Source organism: Clinocottus analis, unplaced genomic scaffold (assembly GCF_023055335.1).
Source record: "Clinocottus analis isolate CAN_PGR_092001 unplaced genomic scaffold, fCliAna1.0.p SCAF_7, whole genome shotgun sequence".
NCBI lineage: Eukaryota > Metazoa > Chordata > Actinopteri > Perciformes > Cottidae > Clinocottus > Clinocottus analis.
In genome coordinates, this window is record NW_027176229.1 from 16,673,092 (window position 1) to 16,691,931 (window position 18,840).

Here is an 18,840-nt window from a genome sequence, read left to right on the forward strand (position 1 = left end):
GTTGACTAATGGTGCAGAGACTGTAACACTGCTCTTGAACATACATTGGCCTTGTGGAGATGCACAGAATCAACCTCGTCCTGGTGTTCCTTATTTTTCTCGATGCTCTCTGTTTTGGCAGTAGTCACTCCTCTGGTGCGATTGTTGGAATGTTGCCTCATTTCAGAAAGCAATAATCTATCCTGAGAAAATATGCTGACATTGAAGCCGATTATATTTATTCCTTACAGCCCCATTGGCTTGTTTTGTTCGCTGGATTTATTGAAACACAAACACACAAACGCCGATGTTTTTATGTCGGGAAATATTCTTTTGTAGGAAGTTAATACTCAGGTCTGCAAATACTTCTCAACTGCTTTATTTCAGAAAATCAGGACATGCTTTTTCTCCGTGGATTTGTTCCTTTTACATTGTCACTGGGCCGTTGATGGACCTTGGTCTCCCCCTCGTCTGTCATTCTGTGATTCTGCTTGTGCGTGCAGTGTGTGCATACGTGTGTGTAATGTAAGGCTGACGCTGCAACACTGTTCTATGGTCTGTTTAAACTTGAGTAACCTCTCCTTAGTGACATCATAGTGGAAAGGCAGCTGCTACCGCAAAGGCTCATGGTTATGGATCATGTCTGTATTCAAATGCCGGGATACATTTACATTTGATAACTGAGGATTTTCAGCAGTCAGTCAGTCATATTTAGTGCGCTGACGTCTAATGGAGGTACTTACATGTGTCAAAGGAAGTCATCTGTCAAATCTGACAAATGGCTTAATTCATAATAATTTCATCAGTGACACAAATCATTGTTAAATGTATGTCATTTGTAATTTTTATTTTACGAATATCGTTCAGAAATCAAACAACAAAAAATAAAAATGAGTTAAACAATACTATATCTGCCTATACCAGTGTATCACTGGGAAATGGAGGAGTGGGATGTGTGTTTGCCATGGTATCTGAGTCATCTCAAATGGGAAATATATCATGAAAAGGAACGTATTTTCAATTTAGCAGCTATGCGATTTAGCAGCTTTGTCGTTCAATATGTTGCCCAAAATTATCTTATTAAGAAAAACGTGTTTTCTTTTTTTATGAATGGTGTTTGTGACCTCTTACCTTCTCCCTCCAGATGACTCGGGGGATGAGGAGCCGACATCCCAGTCGGACCGCAGCGAGATTCAGGGCACCCTGAAGATACTCGTCAGCAAGCTCGATGACCTCAGCACATGCAATGACCTGATCGCGAAGCACGGGGCGGCCCTGCAGCGTTCCCTGAGTGAACTTGAGGGTCTGAAAGTCCCTGTGGAGGGAGGGGAGAAGATCAAGGCAGTCAACGAGCGAGCCACCCTCTTCCGCATCACTTCCAATGCTATGATCAATGTAAGTAGCCGCCACAGACCAGTCTGCAAGATGCAGCAGCAGTGAGCCCAGTGCCCGGTGTCCTGCATGGTCTTTGTGACAGGGATGGCAGTCATCTATAATGCCCTAGTTACTGCGTTGAGTGATGACATCACTTTATAGTGTAGCCTTTGTGAGCTGCAGATCCTGTTCAATCTACCTAAACATAACTATTTCTAAGTTAAGGCTGCTTTATACTCAGGTTTTACTCAGAGACGCAAGCACGCAAGACCCACAAGACCGGCAAGACCCACAAGACCCGCAAGGACCCCTTGCGTGGTCCCGTCAGCCCTCTTGCGTGCTTGCGTACGTCGCCCAAAATTTCTGACTATCCGACAAAGCTAAGCAAGGCGTTCGCAGCCCGCAAGACTGTGATTGGTCTGCCAACCGCATCCTTTCTGAGTCTCGCATTTCCGGTTTCATAGCATAATACCGCTATTTTTAAAAGCCACAGCAGAAACACAAACAATGGATCCCGTTGAAGAACGTTTGGCTCAAGGTGTCCGCAAATATGAGCATTTATAAAACCCGTCTGACGGAGTATAAGGACACGCAGTTGGCGGTAAATTCCTGGAGGGAGATATCGGTGAATGTCGGTGTGCAGGTCGACTCTAAACGGTTGTTGCGCCACCTACTGTTCTGGCGTACGGAAAAGGCAGGAACTATAAACCAAAACGAGTCCGTCGATGCAATTCTGTGGCCAGCCACAATTCTAGTTGCAAGAGTGTATATCGCCCTTTGGTGTTTCAAAATGATGATGAGATAACATTTTGTAGTAAACGCTTCTCGCCGCCAAGAAACTAAGTTTGAGAAAGAAAGAGAAACTACATATTGTTGTTTAGCTTCATGTAATCAGCTATATTTAACTCAGCACAACAACCACGACCAAATGTTCAGGTTTCTCTATGTGTTGGATGTGATAACCAGCATGCACTCTACTGTATCTGGCCCAGGTCCATTCCCCTCAACAGTAAATACCATTGGCTTTACACTGTGTTAGTTGTGGATGATAGTTCTGGGAGAGTTGGGGTGCTGAAGGATTGATACTAGATATGATAGTGGGTGGGGGGAGACAGGAATAACCCCTCATTCCCCCTCTGAAGCCCACGACCCTCCCTGCCTGGGAGGAATGTCAGAGCCTTCGAGACCACAGTTAGACGGACAGACCTGCTCTGACTTAAACCATACAGTCACACAAGGTTTGTCTCTTCTTCCTGCTTTTCTCAATTGCTCTGTGCATTGTTTATTCATTGTTTACTCTTGTTTATTCTTTTTCTGTGAAATGGCAGGCTGACAGGTGTAAAATAATTCAGTCAGATTTAATCGTGGTTACACTGCAAGTGTTTTTACTTTAAGATTAGGTTTGAAATCTGGCAGTAGGACGTTACTACTCATAATATGCTGAAGCATGTCCTAATGCAGCTCATTGAGGGACTTGAGACAGAAAAATCTAGACTTTACTTAAATTATGTGAAGGCCAAGCTCAAAATAATGCGTCCCTTGTATCTCTCTGTCATCCATTTTTCTTATTAATTGGTCTGGGAAATTGAAAGTTACTGGACAAGCAATAAAATATATTTTTTTGGACTGCCTAACTCATTAAAATACATTTAGGTCAGCCAAAAAAATGTGCTTCTAATGAGAAAGAAGTGCTGCCACAAACTCTCTGTAGTGATCTTTGGGCTGGTGAATGCTCTCTTCAAGCAGACGGCAGCGCAGGAGGACATATGGGTATTTGGATTTCTGCAGCCACGTTTTCAACCTTTGTTAAGGCATTTATTTGAACGTTGCTGTGGGTTTTATGTGCTTTCCAAATAAAATAGGCTGTGCTTGTGAGGAGGGAGTAAAGGAGGAGGGAAGAAGGAGGCCATAACGGCAAGACACGAGTGCATGTACTCTGTGATCTGAACCCAGCCTCTGGAGAGGGTTGCATTAGTTCAAGATGTAATTTATCTGGTCACGTGTGTCACTGAATCCAGGCTAACACCCGTTTGTGTGTGCCTGCTCTCACACACACCTACCACTTAATGTTGGCGTGATTTGATCACATTGAATTTTACTCGAGTTCACTCTTTCCTACGTCACTCATTCAGGACTTTCTGTTTCTGCATGCCTGTTCACTTTTTTTTACCCTTTATCAACCCCAAAGGAAGTCACATGCAGTCTGCATTTGGACTCAGCATAAAAAAAGTGGAACTGTCATACTTTTTAAGTTGGTGTTGAGTTTCATATCAATGTCTGAGGAAGTGAACCAATATGTCACATGCACTTCTAACATTTAAACCGAGTCCAAGACATTGAAATTTAGACACTTCATCTGAGACTGCTGGAGGTAAGAGTTTGACTGGAGCTTTTACTGACAGATATTCTGTGATTTTCATGCATTGTTTTGAGCAAACAAGAGTTATATTCTAAAACATCAAAAGCCACTGAAATGTAACATTTTTAAATGGCAAGGCTAATTTAGTACTTAAACATATAATAAAATGGCACCATTATCATACGGTACATATGATTTTAAAATATTATGTTATAACCACTACAATCCCCCCAGCTTTACAGATGAGTTACTTTTTTTGAAGCATAAATCACTTCCATTTGGTCCAGCCTAACTCTTCTAAACCTTTTAACAATGGTATTGTTTTTTTTTTCTCCTTTTTGGAGTATTATAATATATTATGTTTTCAATTACTAGTGTTGGAGAACTCATTTCATTTTAGTTTGTTATAAAGTTGAATAGATTTAATGAATTAATTAATTAAATTAACGTGTGTGTTTATAAAACATAACACCCTGTTATGGAAAGTCTGGAAACAAAGCCAGTAAAGAGTACGGTTCCAGCTTTCTTTTTTCTCTTCCTGCTGCCTTAATGTAAGACTGCACTCTCACCAACCAATGAACAGCGATCATCTGAGTGACACATCCCTCCATACCCACAATTTATCAAAGTGTTTCAAGCTAACTCTGAACTTCGCCTCTGACTCTGTGGCCTAAAAGACCTTTGCAGCAAATACTTAAAGGAGTATTTGTAATTACGGGTTGTTCCGCTCTCGTGGGAGCATCGGCTACAACGGCTAGCCTCCCCAAAATGCTCTAAAAGACAGTTTCCAAATGTTTATTCAGAAACCCCCCTCCTCTGAAGCACACTATGCTGACAGCTTAATGACTGTCACATGACATTTTCTTCATGCATATTGTCCGTCAGAAATCAATTTCTAACCTCACCCCTTTCTATTTGATCATATTTTTTCCTACATGTAAACAGTACATCAGAGAGAGAGAGAGAGAGTGGGATGTTTATATAACCAAAATGAACAACCGTTCTGGAGACATGGTCCCCTTAAAGTTGGCCCACAATGGACAATCGCTCTTCATAAAGACATAGATATCTTCTTTAAAAAACATATTGGTATACTTTTTGGAAAATGTGTAATGCAGAGTCATGTGAAGGTGTACATATCTTTATTTTTACTTTGAAGCATCGCTTATCTCAGTTTGACTTGTTCTGTCATTTTAGGACCCTGTTTGTTAGCTTTCTGATCAAAAAACATACTGATCGATTTCAAAGTTTTCTGTGTCTTTTAGGGAGTTAGTCGTCCAATGTGTGTCAACTTTGAAGGTCGCTGTCTCCTAAATTGCTGTTTATTCTGTTTAATTAAACTATGTTCTAACACTCTGATATAGGTCCAAATGTAGGATAACATGTTTAAATCAAAAGGGATGAGGTCAGAAAGTAATTGCTTTTTTACAGAATGCTGTGAGGTGTTATAAATGTTCCCCTTCAGTATTCTCTGTTCACTCAAATCAAGTTGAAAATGTTGCTATGGGTTCAGTGGTTTTATGAAGGTGTCACTGAGATTTGATCAGGAGTTGTTTATCATTGCAAGTGAAAAGTGAGTTGCACCTAAAAGAAATGTAAATTAGATTTTATTTCAGGAAGGGAATCCTTTTTTTTTCTTCTACTATATCGTTGAAATGAAACTTTCGCTGCGTGTGTGTTTATCTCCTTGTGTGCATGTGCTCCCCCAGGCGTGTCGAGACTTTTTGGACCTAGCAGAGACTCACAGCAGGAGATGGCAGCGGGCTCTACAGTATGAGCGAGAGCAGCGTACCCACTTAGAGGAGACCATTGAGCAGCTGGCCAAGCAGCATAACAGCCTGGAGCGGGCGTGGAGAGAAGCACCCACGCTTGTTTCCACCACACCCAGCGCCCAGACCACCAACAAGGGTGAGACGCCTTTATATGACTTACTCCGGTGGGCCTCAGTGTGGACCTTACTATACTAAGAGTCATGTGTGACCTCAGGCTCAATATTGTAGACGTCCCTCCCGCTGCTTAATATTATTTAAGTTGCGTCAAAGGGTTTGGATTATTACTAATTTAGAGATGGTAGTTATCCTCAGCAAGGACTGTAGGTCTGTCCATCCTTTTGCTTATGTCCTTGATTGTCTACCTTTAACCAGCTTTTGGAAAACATCAGATGCCATGACACCTGTTGTGCACATTCATCCTTCAGTAAAATACAAATCTATTGATTTCTGTAGCCCCATGACCTCACCTTTTGAAAAAAGAATAAGGACAGCACTTAGTGATGTAACTTCCCTATAGCATGGCATGAAGCTACAGGGAGGAAGACACAGGGATGGATGTAAACAAAATTTAGTTTTTAAAACTGGAGAATTGGTTGCCCCGTGGTTTAGGGCTTAAGAAACTGACCATGAACCCTACCGGGCCAATATGTGTCGAGCTGGGTCCATCGTTCCCTATCATCTCTCTCTGCTGTCTGTAATAAGTTACCTAAACCACGTAGGCAGAACATCTGAGAGGGCTCATGTTGGTCATTGAGAAGCATTAAAAAAAAAAACACTGATGTTGTTTTAAGTGCGTGGTGTTTAGCTGCTGTCAGGTAATACCATTGCTACACGTAAGTATTCTAACATTTATACAGTATAGTGCTGGCTGTAAAGGTAATGGTTTCCCCGAGACATGAGCCCTCTTTCTTTTGAACATTTCATAATCGTCTTCTGTGTATTGGACAAGGACGTAGTTGAATCATTATTGAATAAATGAATCATTTGCATCTTACTAAGTAATATTAAACAGATGCTGGTTTGAAAGAATACGATGAACAACAAGTATTTTCCAATAATACACAACATTTAGTTCAAATTTGTGGTTGTTTAATGACTGAAGGTCATAGCTTACTCTCATCTTTTAATATAATCACTTTTAGAAAGTACTGAATTGAATGTTGGATACTGAATATTAGAAGCACACCCTAAGGACCTCACATTTCAGGCGAGTTAACCAGCAGGAACATTGCCAATTTGACTAATCTAATTATTCCTTGATTAATCACCATGGGTGTGTAATTATACGATGCACTCTCTCCTAAACTCTGTAGGATTCAGACTCGCCATCGTGTGATGGCTCTGCTGGTGTTGGATGCAGTTAGCATTCACTCACATATGTATGTGTCCCAACAGGGCGGAGTGAGAGGCTGCACAAAGAAGAGGCGAGTGATGAAGATGAGGATACTGAGTTCTTTGATGCCATGGAGGATTCCCCTGCTTTTATCACAGTGACTGCCACTGAGAACACACAGCACAGGTTAGTCACTCACAGGGATCCATGTTCTGGTCAGCTGAAAGACAGATATGGGGATGCAGGTTTAGTTTTAATATTTAGTGTAATAAAGAAATCTGAGCATGAATTTGACTCTGGCGGGCAGCTGAACGGACTATAAGACTAAAAGACTATACTTCTGTCTGCTTTCCTGCCACAAAATAACATTGTTTTTGTTATTGCTCTCTTAGAACCATTTCATTTTATGTGTTTGCTGCATCGGAGTCGTTCACTTGCTGGCAACTCCACCTGTGGTTTCTGTTTTTACTTTTTTTAATTTTTTAAAGATCTCAAGGAACTTAAGTATTCTTTTCCTCATCATTGTTGTAGCTCATCTCTTGCATCATATCCTTCATCTCCTGCAGCATCAAGATTGTCTGTGTGAGAGGGGAACATTGAGTAAAGTTATGTGTTCACTACTCATTGTAGAAAATATTTTCATTCTCTTCCAGGCGTTCTCAGAGTAACTTGAGTGGAGCAAGCGGAGGTCAGCCCAATGACTGGAACCAGGACGATCATGTAAGTGTCTGTCTTCTAACAGACTGACATTTGTGGACACTGCTGACTTGTAATCTTAATATAGATTTATTTGTAGTGCTGAAAAGCTCGCAGCTCATTGATTTATTTATATAACTGTCTTCACTTGTTGTTCTCACAGTCCTCATTTCCTATCCTGCAGTCCTCCCAATGCTCACACACATACCCACACACACATAGCCACACATATCTGTGTGTGTCCCACTGTGTCCTCGTCACCCATGTGGTGCCTAAGATACACAGCTGCTTCATTCCACTACATGTTAATTCCAAGTCAAACATCTGCACTTCTTTCCCCTAAATCCTCCCTTGCTTCTTTCTTTCTCTAACACATATCTGCGACCCTCTGATCCCTCTCAACCTGTCGCTCACTCGCTGTCATTCTGTCTCCACCATGTGCTGCCAAGTTGAGCATGAAGCTGAAAGTTTATCTCAAACTTATAAATATATCAAATGTTCTTTTCACACAAAGTTAAAAGACCACTGTCTCATCTTCCACGCCTTCCCTTCCACCAAATACCAGATGTCTCCAAGCTGTAATGACGTGTCAGGAAAGGAGCTTCAGCCTCGCAGACAGAGGCGCACACATGTCCCAGACAAGCCCAACTACTCCCTCAATTTGTGGAGCATCATGAAGAACTGCATCGGCAAGGAGCTCTCCAAAATCCCCATGCCTGTAAGTGTATTAGTGATGGCCGTCCTTGCTGGCTGGTTAACATAAATCTGAGTGTCTCACGTGTTCTTGATCTGCCCATTCAGGTGAACTTCAACGAGCCTCTGTCGATGCTGCAGCGTCTCACTGAGGACTTGGAGTATCATGAGCTTCTGGACAAGGCTGCGCGCTGCGACTCCTCTCTGGAGCAGATGTGCCTGGTCGCTGCCTTCTCCGTCTCGTCCTACTCCACCACGATCCACCGGACAGCCAAGCCCTTCAACCCCCTCCTGGGTGAGACCTACGAGCTCGATCGAAGGGAGGAGTTCGGCTACCGCTCGCTGTGTGAGCAGGTAACAGCATGGCTACAGGGAGTTTTTGCTTACACACTCACTTATGCAGCTTATGTGGTAATACTTTACCTTTATGTCTATATTTCCTTCTAAGGTGAGCCATCACCCCCCTGCAGCTGCACATCATGTGATTTCCAAACGAGGCTGGACCCTGTGGCAGGAAATCACCATCGCCAGCAAGTTCCGTGGCAAATACCTCTCCATAATGCCTCTGGGTAAGACATTTCATATTCAGTGGGGACCGGGGAAGCAAACAAACTGTGTGTTTATCTGAAAGTTCCATCATGCAAATGTAACAGCCACAATAGGCCGAGTTTCCTAACTTACTACTTAAGAGTAGTACATGACTGTGCTGCCTCCCACACAATAGAGGAAAAGCGTGTGAATGAATCAAGAGGGTTTTATGGCCGTTTTGACACATGCATAAAGTATGGATATAAAGGGAGCTCTCTAATGCACTGGGCTAGCAGAGAGCAGGGTTCTGGTGGCTCAGATAAAGTGGAATTTATCTGACTTCTCTTCTTTCCTGTTATATGCCTGCTGTGGGGTGCCATACACAAAATATCTAAATTGCTGTGTTTATTGTCACATTTGTGTTATTAATCTTCCAGGATTAGGTCACACTGTAAATACATTTAGAAATTGAATGCCTGTGCACAGGGGCATAAATGTGTTGGATCAGTGTTTCCCAAACCTTTTTTCTGGGGACTCACTGATTAAAAACGACAAACCATCGAGACCTAACTCACAAAAGGACTGATCTATGCATCGTCAGAGGAGCGAATTCGTGCGTAAATTAACGTTCTTGGCCATTTTTTACTGCCAATTGCTCATCACCACATCTTGAGGATCTAAGGTCTGCGATTGCAGATCGGTAAACTGTGATAATTCTTTTCACTTACAGTATTTTGTCCTTTTCCCCCTCCAGGTGCCATTCACCTGCAATTTCACTCCAGTGGGAACCAATATGTGTGGAGAAAGGTCACCTCCACAGTGCACAACATCATAGTGGGCAAGCTGTGGATTGACCAGGTCTGTTTGTCTTACTGGTAACCGTTCATCCACAGCTCAGAACTAAGAACCCAGAGCAGCCTTTGGATGTCTTTTCCTCCTTGATTGCTGCGTGATGCAAACCAGCAGAACGTGCTGAGAAGAAGCCTTCCAGCACAAGAATAAGAAGATTCACAATCTCTAGGGATTGATCTTCAGCTTCCTCTGTTATTAGAGTTTTGATCTGTGATAACACCCGAAGATAACAGCCTCTTCGTTCTGTCAAATGGCCCAGTTATACAGGGGGAGGGGCAGGTTTCACATCTGTCTGTAAGAAATTGTGTCTGCTTCTTTAGAAGTATAATTTTTGTTCCTTTTCCTGCCTATCTTTTATTTTTCCTGTTTCCACTGTGTGTGTGTGTTTCTGTGTGGGTTGTGTGTGCGAGCACATGTGCGTGCGCCTGTGTTTGTATGCAACCCTGGGAGAAAGACCTAAAAAACAATAAGGCAATTCATCATCTCTGATTTATTATATTGGTGGGTGCAATAAGAAGATATCTTGGCTACATACTATGCGAATCAGCAGCAGTGTTTCTGCTGATGTATGTGATTAAAGGTACCCTGTGGAGTTTTGTGTACATTCAGCTGGTACATTATACTAGTGGTAATATACACAAAGAAAGCTGTTAAGGCATGTAAGTTTACATGAAGTGGTATTGTTTTTGCTCGACTCGTATCTCAAATTCCTCTCTACAGCAGTTTTGCCTTCTGCATTCAGTACTTTTGCCGTCTTTCACTGCCTCCACGCATCACTCTGCTGTCCTCTGGTGCAGAGCGGGGTCAGCCTCACAACTTCATGTCAAACTATGGAAACTCTGCTGCTACTGCCTTCTCTGCTGCCAGACAGAATACAGTGCTGTCACGAGTGAAGCCAGAGAAAGTGATCTGCACTGCGTCCGCGTGTCATCACCGTGCTAAGCTTACAGCATGTGACAGTGTGACATTCTATGAGATGTTTATTTGATGGATGTTCTATGCAGTAAAAGATAAGAATGTGTGTGACAGGTTAGGCATGAGACTTGAAAGGTGCGGCCCTCAACAGTCGACAGATGTGTATCACGCCACCCCTAATGCATGTGAGACCCCATATAAACCATATAAAGACCTGCTCATCAAAACATTGCTCAACTGCAACAGCTAAATCAAATAATTATTAATTTCTTACACTCCAGTGTAACTTTTATTCTTGTATTTTAGACTGATTTAGTTTTATTTTATTATCTATAATTTCCTTTCATACTATGTTGTGTTTGTCTATTGGCTTGTGGGGTTTTATGTAAAGCGCCTCAAATAACTTTTTTTGCTGAAATGTGCTATATAAATAAACTTGACTTAGAGCACCAATAGTTGTCAAAACCTCCACATGGTACCTTTAAGGAGCCTGAATACGTGGTTTCAAAAATCATCCAATAAATAGTGTTAGGATCAGTCGCGATGCTTTTCTTTCTCTGCTGAAAACACTGTTAATAGTGGAGATATGCTCTAATTATCTTTGTCTCTCTCATTGTGTGTATTTGTGCAGTCGGGGGACATTGAGATTGTGAATCACAGGACCAAGGAGACCTGCCAACTCAAGTTTTCTCCCTACAGTTATTTTTCCAGGGACGTTCCTCGGAAGGTAAATGCTTCCTTTGTACACTTAAGAACCCGACCTCAGCACGACGTCATACATTGCAGGGTTGATTTGTCTGATGCTGCCTCCTGCTGGACACTTCCAACAGATATATTGTGTAATAGAGAAAAAGCTCATGGTATGAGGTCACATTGCAGTGAGGTAACCGGAGGTGCACTAATTAGCTAAAAATGGGGCACAATGCTGCCCTCCTTGGTAGTGAATGATGTCGGATAAGCGAATGGAAATTTACTAGTGACCTACCTCGGCGAGTGCGTATTTAAGTGTTTAAAATTCAAAGGAAAGGAGATGGTGATACAAAGATAGCTTCCTTTAGTTTCTTCATTTCCTGTAGTCTGTTTTCTTATTTCCTTTTGCTTTTTCCAGGTGACTGGTGTAGTGGCAGACAGTGGGGGTCAGGCTCACTACATCCTTTCTGGTACATGGGATGATAAAATGGAGAGTGCCAAGATCATTCAGAGCAGCCGAGGGGGCAGTGGCTCCGAGGGCAAGCAGAAGACGGTCTATCAGACGTTGTCCCCCAAGCTGCTCTGGAAGAAATACCCTCTCCCGTAAGTTTCATCGGCCTCATAAGGCCGAGCATTGCAATGTATGAGTATTTGCATAACAGCTGCAATGTTCAGTCAATATCATTGATCATGGCACAGCATAACTCCTGTCAATTTCCTCTCGCCCTCTCAGGGAAAACGCTGAGAACATGTACTACTTCTCAGCGCTGGCACTGACCCTCAACGAGCAGGAGGAGGGAGTGGGACTGACCGACAGCCGTCTGAGACCAGACCAGATGCTAATGGAGGAAGGGAGATGGGATGAGGCAAACTCAGAAAAACAGAGGCTCGAGGAGAAACAAAGAGCCGTGAGGAGGAGGAGAGAAGCGGAGGCCTCGGATGCTCTGGATGAAGGTATGCAAAGGAGAACAGGAAGTGTGGCATGTGTGAGTAAATGAAAGAGACAGGAAGTGATGATAAAGAAAGGATGAACGGTAAGTATTCTCCTTGCAGCGACCTTCTGATACATGCAGTTTATTTTCAGAAGTTTGGATTAATTCTGCAGCTATAGTGGAGTGTTTTATAATGAAATGCAAGAACCAAATGTTTTGGATTTGCCACAACTTTGAACTTACACCTCTGGTGAGCCAGCAGTTTTTATTTTAGATCTAGTGGCATAAAGCTCTTGATACTACAATAACCATGAGCCTTTCTGCCAATGGATCTAAAATAATAAAAACATTTCATTGAAATAAAGAACCAGTAATTTAACATCTATAATACGTGTATACTATCTATCAGACCCCAATGTTTCTGTGAACATTGAACAAAAAAAACAACTTTAAAATGGAAATTCATAGTGTGGAAAATCATAATCATCAAGTGTCCTGGTCTTGTAAAGATTTAGGAAGTACTTATCCCAGTAAGGACAACACACTTATTTGCAGCAACACAAAAGTGTTCAGTCTTAACTTTACAGAGAACTTAGCAAAAACTTTTCATTGTGTGTGTGTGTGCGCGTGTGTGTGTGTGTGTGTGTGTGTGTGTGTGTGTGTGTGTGTGTGTGTGTGTGTTGTGAATAGGCTAGATTGTATTTGATGTACCCATGACTTGTCTTTCTTTTCCTCCCTCTATTGGTGGTCAGAGTGTGATTATGACTCTGGTGAGTGGAGGATGCCCTGTGCCCCTCTGTTGTGCATCACTTCCACACATATACACACACACGTACACTTACACACAAATACATGCCATCCTCTGTGTGTCCTCTGTGTGGTCTGCCTCTGTGTGGAACTGCATGATACCCCTCTCATGTCAATTTCTCCAGATAATGACTACACATGGTATTTTCATGTAGAAAAATGTGACACAAAATAACAGATACAACTCTAAAAGTATTCTTAATGTACTATGGTGAAGCCACACACTGCACTCTACTTTGAATGCTTGTGGTAAACAAGTAAATTCTTACGTTGTTCATCCGAGTTCAATCTACATTTTGTTTTTTTTAACGGGAACAACAAAATGAGCTGTTTGCTAAGATATAAGTTCTCCCTCTTTTGACTGGGTTTCTGTACTCGGGAACAGATGGATTATTCAGTTCACGAAGCTCCAAAACTGCTTCACTGAGATTGATCCAGGTTTTTTCATCCTGTCTTACATTTGGAGCTTTCCCAAATGCAGTGCGCAGCGATTGATTGCTTTCCTGCATATGCATATGTGTGAAGGCAAATTGATCACAAAGTGAATTGCCTGCAAGTGTGGCTTCTCCACTAGAGTGCAATTTAAATGACAGGAATTGAGTAACACCTGTGCTTCTTTCCCGCAGGGAAAGAATATGAAGGCTACCAGCCGTTGTGGTTTCACCAGAGGAGGGACTCAGTCACTGGAGAAACAAACTTTGTGTACAAGGGAGGTTACTGGGAGGCAAAGGAGAGACAGGACTGGAGCATGTGTCCGAACATCTTCTAACCCAGGAGCTCGGCCCGGATCACACATAACCTCATCGCACAGGGAAGTGCTCTGCCTCTGGTCCTTCAGCAATGGGGCGTAGCACCATGTGGACCTGTGGTGAGCATGAGAATGTGTCACACTCTCTCGGATTACCTCCAAAATGTACTCTCTCACTCTGTTTTGACACGAGACTGAAACAGCAGTGAGATGATGTGTGGATGTGAGTCGGTGTTGGAGTTGTGGCACCACACAACAAAAGGCACCTGCACACTCCTGAGATCAGGTGATCCATAAATCCTACTCAGAATGCACTTTTCTGTGTTCACCCGATTTAAGAGATTTTACTGATTGAACAGAAACCCATATCAAAGCATCTCTCGATTCTAGACTGACAACTAACAGGGACAAAATCATGAACAGGCACATAGAAGTAGAATACTGTGGAATACATAGTATTTCAGGGGTTACTTTGAAAAGTGTCCTCATACTTTGTTTTATTCAGCACAATTGAGATTTTGCCAGACCTGCATCATGAATATTAAATTTGTTTTCTCTTGAGGGAATTATTTCAAGTGCTCATTATTTTCCACTTAGAAAAGAAGCTAAAGCCTGAAAATGGTGTCGAGAAAAGTAAGCCTGTTAGAGGAAAAACATTTATATCATTGAGTACAGACAAAATAGATAACATAACTATGACCGTGTGGAATTTTTACTCTTGTTGTTTTGTGCTGCTTATTTTTGTTTGTGGCAAGTCAGTTTTATTACTTTTAGTTATTTATTTTGGTCCTATTTTATAATTATTTTTTAGACATAAAACAGTTTTAAGACAAACAGGTACAGTATGTGATTGGCTTTGATCTGGATGAGTTGACAGGGAAAGTGTCACTGAAAATAATTCCATAAATACAGATAAAACATAAACACAATAAATACAAATTTTGGAAATAAAAATAAATATATAAAATTTGCCCGTAATAAACTCTGTCATGAAAATAAGCATGACGAAAAACTTTTCAGAATAACAAGCTGCGTTTGAACAATTTGGATTGGATTACTCCACAGTTTTATGGTTATATTATGTATTTTATCTGTATTTATCAATATGATTGTTAACTGCATAATGTCTTATTCAGATAATGTTGGGTCTCCATAACCAAGAGCTAATATTTGATTGGGCAAACTATCTTTCTTCTATTTGGTGTGAATGTTGGAGTTTCCCTCTAGAAATTAGTCTGTGAAGTAGTCAATTAGACTAGAGTCCATATAGAGATAATATGGCAGATTATTAATTTCATATGTTGAATATGAAGCACGCATTTGTGCTTCAATGCATCTTAGTCATCTCAATATGCTTCAGACATCTTCCATTTGTGGTTCTGATTAGTAAACGTCTGCAGTAGGCCTTGTGAGTCCTGTAGTTGAAACAAATTAGTGCAGCGACAGTCACACATTGAATATCCATATCACTCTAATCGAAAAACTGAACTGGCACTTTGCACTGTGGTGGATCATACATTAGTACATATATCTATGTGTTGATGTTGAGAAGGTTTCACTCTGTACATGTTCTTTACCTTGTCCTCTGGTGCTCTCCAATAGCAACGCATACTATCCTTGGTGACCATTTTTAGAAACACCATTCTCAGTGATCATAAAACGTATTACAGTGAGTCCGCACCAAAGACATTTTGTGAGTACCACCCAGTACACACAGGAACATGTTGGTTTCCATAATGTGCAGTGCACTAGCTCCACAAAATCCATCTGTCACTAGTTTGAAGCTCAGATGTTTCCGGGAGGACTGCTCGCTGTACGTGAGACTGAAGCGGCTTCTCTGAGGAGTCAAACTGACAGGAGGTCAAAGGTTAGAAGCTGACGGGGCTGGTTCCTGTCGCACACCTCTGCAATCTCCAGCCACAGACGACTCCCCCAGCTGCCACTCCAGGGTCAACACAGCTCACACATGTGGTCCATTCAATCAGTGTTTGTGGACATGCTGATCTGGGATCAGCTCACGAAGGTACCCCTCAATCTTTTGCCTTTAATTGACAAGGGATAGAGCTCCCTGACCCGTGCACTACATGTCTACGGAGACAAGAGTTTTGAAAACCAGTTAGTATTTTTTTGTAATTATTATTAGGAATGTAGATTTCAAGGCTGGATGTATTGTACCTACCGTCTAGTCTATTTGTGTGAATATTTTGTGATAAAAGATTAATATTGTAAGATGAAGAATAATTATACTAATCTTAGTATTATGGTATGCAGACAGTACAGTCCAAATCTGAAAACAAATTGACTGAATGAGCCTAAAGGATTTGCAGTAACTTTAACTTTTAATCCAGATTGATTCTGAGTGGATGGACGTTAACTTATAGGCAACCAAACCTGGCTTCAGATTTCTTTTTTTATATTAAAAAAAAAATGTGTTGAAACACTGAAAATATTTTTTATAGAGTCCTTGACATGAGCACATTAGTAACCGTGGTTCAGTGATGCTTTCATAGATCGACACATCTAACAGTCCCCCTGATGCGCAGGCCATCAAGATGTATACAATGCACTGGAAAATATCCCAAATCACATTGAACATTCACATAGAGTGAATATCATAATTTTAATAATATGATCTGCTAAGATGCTTTATTTGTGAATTAATGATGATCATGAATGACATGCTTAAAGAATAAGTCAACATTTTTGGAAAAACATTTATTCACGTGTTAAGAGTTGAGAGTAGTACATTTTGGCCGAAAAAAAAAGAACATGTGCATTATCAAAATGCATAACTGTTCCTTTTAGGGCACTGATTACTGCTTAGGTTCTCTTCTTCTCCATTTTTACACAGACTGCAACATCTTCTGACATGTACAAAGATACAAGCTTTTGGTCAAGGTTGTGTACACTTAAAAATCATATCAAGTGTGACACATATACGGATAAACACTGTTGGAGCAAGATATTTAATTCTTGCTATCTGGAAAATTTGTACAGTTAAATCTGTATCATGGCTAAATACATAAATATATTGTGTTTGAGATGATTTTATACTTGAGAAAACATGTGATATTTTGAACCATGACCGCGAGCTCACCATAAGTTTAAATCGGTACATTTCCAGATGACATGACCTCAGTACTTGACGGTGTACGGGGTCTGTACGACATCGGACAGCTGTAGCAATAACGCAGTGAGATGTAGTGGTGTCAGCTCATGGCTGTTGTTGCTAAAACAAAACAGGTGTCTGCTTCATGCAGAAAGGGGGACAAAACTACCAAAGTGTATGTGGAGAGTGTACTGTAGACTAAAAACAACCTCATCATTTGCCTTCACTCCCTGGGAGGGTTTGACTGTAAACCCCCTCTCATTGGTTCTCTCATTTCATCTCAATTAATTCACTATGGTGTGATTTATTTTTAAGCTTAATTTTTGCGCTTTTATTTTCTGATTTCTACCTTTTCATGGGTGCCATTAATTATTCTTATGTTGGTGTTTTTTTTATTTTTTAAATACTGTTTGTATGCATACTGAACTTTGATTTGTGTGTATGCGAGGCACACATTTCCTTCTCCTTCGATGCTGCTCAGTTATGAAGCCGAAGCAAACTAATACAATGTGGGGAGATTTTCTTGCCTTGTGCAAATTGAACCTGGTTCCTCCTCGGACTGTGACTTACGGCTTTGTTGTAAGACAGTGATGTTAGCCATCTGTATGATGATGGAAGTTATGAGACACATCACAACAGTGGCCTGGTACTAGAGGTCAAAGGTGATTGACCTGCCTTGACTACTACTCTTACTTCCCAAATACATGTAAGTGTTTTCAGGTGAAACTGCAGATTCAACTGAGGTTTTGGTTCTTTTTTTTAAATTGTGTATTTTCTCCCATAATTTGTACTTGTATAACATTGTCTTTAAATGACAAAGACACGATAATGAAAAAAGAAGATAATAAAGGTGTTATTGTTGACTGGATGTTCGTCTGCTTTATTTTCTCTCTTTTTGCCAGTTTTAATACGAGTAAGTGTTAAGAAATGCTATGTTCATTCTATGTTGCTACGTTCATGTGTATGGCCTTGAGATTTTACTGTACGGTTTTGGAGAAAAATGAATTCAAAGTCAGCTTCAATGACAATGATATTCATAACTTCACAATTTCCAATATTCAAATGGCTATAAAAACAGATCCTTAAACTTCTAAAGTGAAATTACAATGCATCCCTGTCCAGACAGACCTCTGCCATGCACATGTACATGCCCATGAGATTTTACTGTAAAGCTTTGGAGAAAAGTCAGCTTCAAAGACATAATGATATTCATAATGTCACAATTTCCAATATTCAAACTAAAATCTCAAGTCTACAAACATGGACATAGCAGAGGTCAGCTTGAACAAGACTGCGTTGTAATTTTACTTTACAAATGTAAGGATCTGTTTTTATAGCCGTTTGAATATTGGAAATTGGGAAATTACGTTTGAATGCTTTTTGTGCTATCTAAGCCACCGTAGACCACCATACCGTAGCACCAGGAATAGACGGTCATCTATTTTCATGCGTGCGGCTCACTCGGCGGATGAGGGCTCGCTTCACCGCAGTCAAAGTCCTGTACATATACGCCGTCTTGTGATATTCTGCACTGCAGTCGTAGGCCAACAATCTGTTAATATGTGTCCCAAACAGTCAGGCAGCTCCTTTTTATTTCAGCCATGTCGTCCATCCGTTAGGTTGATACTGCTTGGGCCTTAACCTCTGCCACAAGCCTGACCATTAAAAATAATAGCGATGTTATATTTAGCCATTATGAGGGTTTAGTTCTTTGAGTTGACGTTATTCAGTTGATTCTAGTACTGATCCATTTCAGAGTGTATGTATTTCATCTGTATTACTTTATATCTCTACACAAGATAAACAGATTAGAGTTAATATTTTCCCCACCTTTACCCCTGATATTTGATGAAGGCTTTAAAACAATAGAAACATGTAATTGAACCGCTATTTGCATACAGTATGTACAAATCCGAAAATGTACACAATTTTATACTGTTATCTAGCGTCGAGGGTCTTGAACTACAGCCGTGCAAACTCTCTTCCGCGCTAACTTTGGCGCTAATATTGCCGCTGTGCGCGCGCGGCAGTTCACGGTTCTCACCTATGTTGG

At 41.0% G+C, this 18,840-nt stretch overlaps 1 protein-coding gene across 4 annotated transcripts in view; it reads left to right on the forward strand.

Moving 5' to 3' along the window:
- The window catches only part of osbp2b (oxysterol binding protein 2b), a 40,111-nt gene extending 22,461 nt beyond the window's left edge, over positions 1 to 17,650 (forward strand). For 3 of the 4 annotated variants that reach the window (XM_068604636.1, XM_068604637.1, XM_068604639.1), the window contains 13 exons: positions 1,124 to 1,374; positions 5,422 to 5,620; positions 6,880 to 7,003; positions 7,471 to 7,537; positions 8,079 to 8,231; positions 8,315 to 8,560; positions 8,655 to 8,775; positions 9,489 to 9,592; positions 11,133 to 11,228; positions 11,610 to 11,794; positions 11,925 to 12,145; positions 12,876 to 12,893; positions 13,557 to 17,650. In XM_068604636.1, the coding sequence (XP_068460737.1) occupies positions 1,124 to 1,374; positions 5,422 to 5,620; positions 6,880 to 7,003; positions 7,471 to 7,537; positions 8,079 to 8,231; positions 8,315 to 8,560; positions 8,655 to 8,775; positions 9,489 to 9,592; positions 11,133 to 11,228; positions 11,610 to 11,794; positions 11,925 to 12,145; positions 12,876 to 12,893; positions 13,557 to 13,699 (1,928 nt within the window). In that variant the 3' untranslated portion in view covers positions 13,700 to 17,650. The remainder of the gene's footprint in view (positions 1 to 1,123; positions 1,375 to 5,421; positions 5,621 to 6,879; positions 7,004 to 7,470; positions 7,538 to 8,078; positions 8,232 to 8,314; positions 8,561 to 8,654; positions 8,776 to 9,488; positions 9,593 to 11,132; positions 11,229 to 11,609; positions 11,795 to 11,924; positions 12,146 to 12,875; positions 12,894 to 13,556) is intronic. The other variant, XM_068604638.1, reaches the window with a different exon arrangement.
- The last annotated feature ends 1,190 nt before the right edge of the window (positions 17,651 to 18,840 follow it).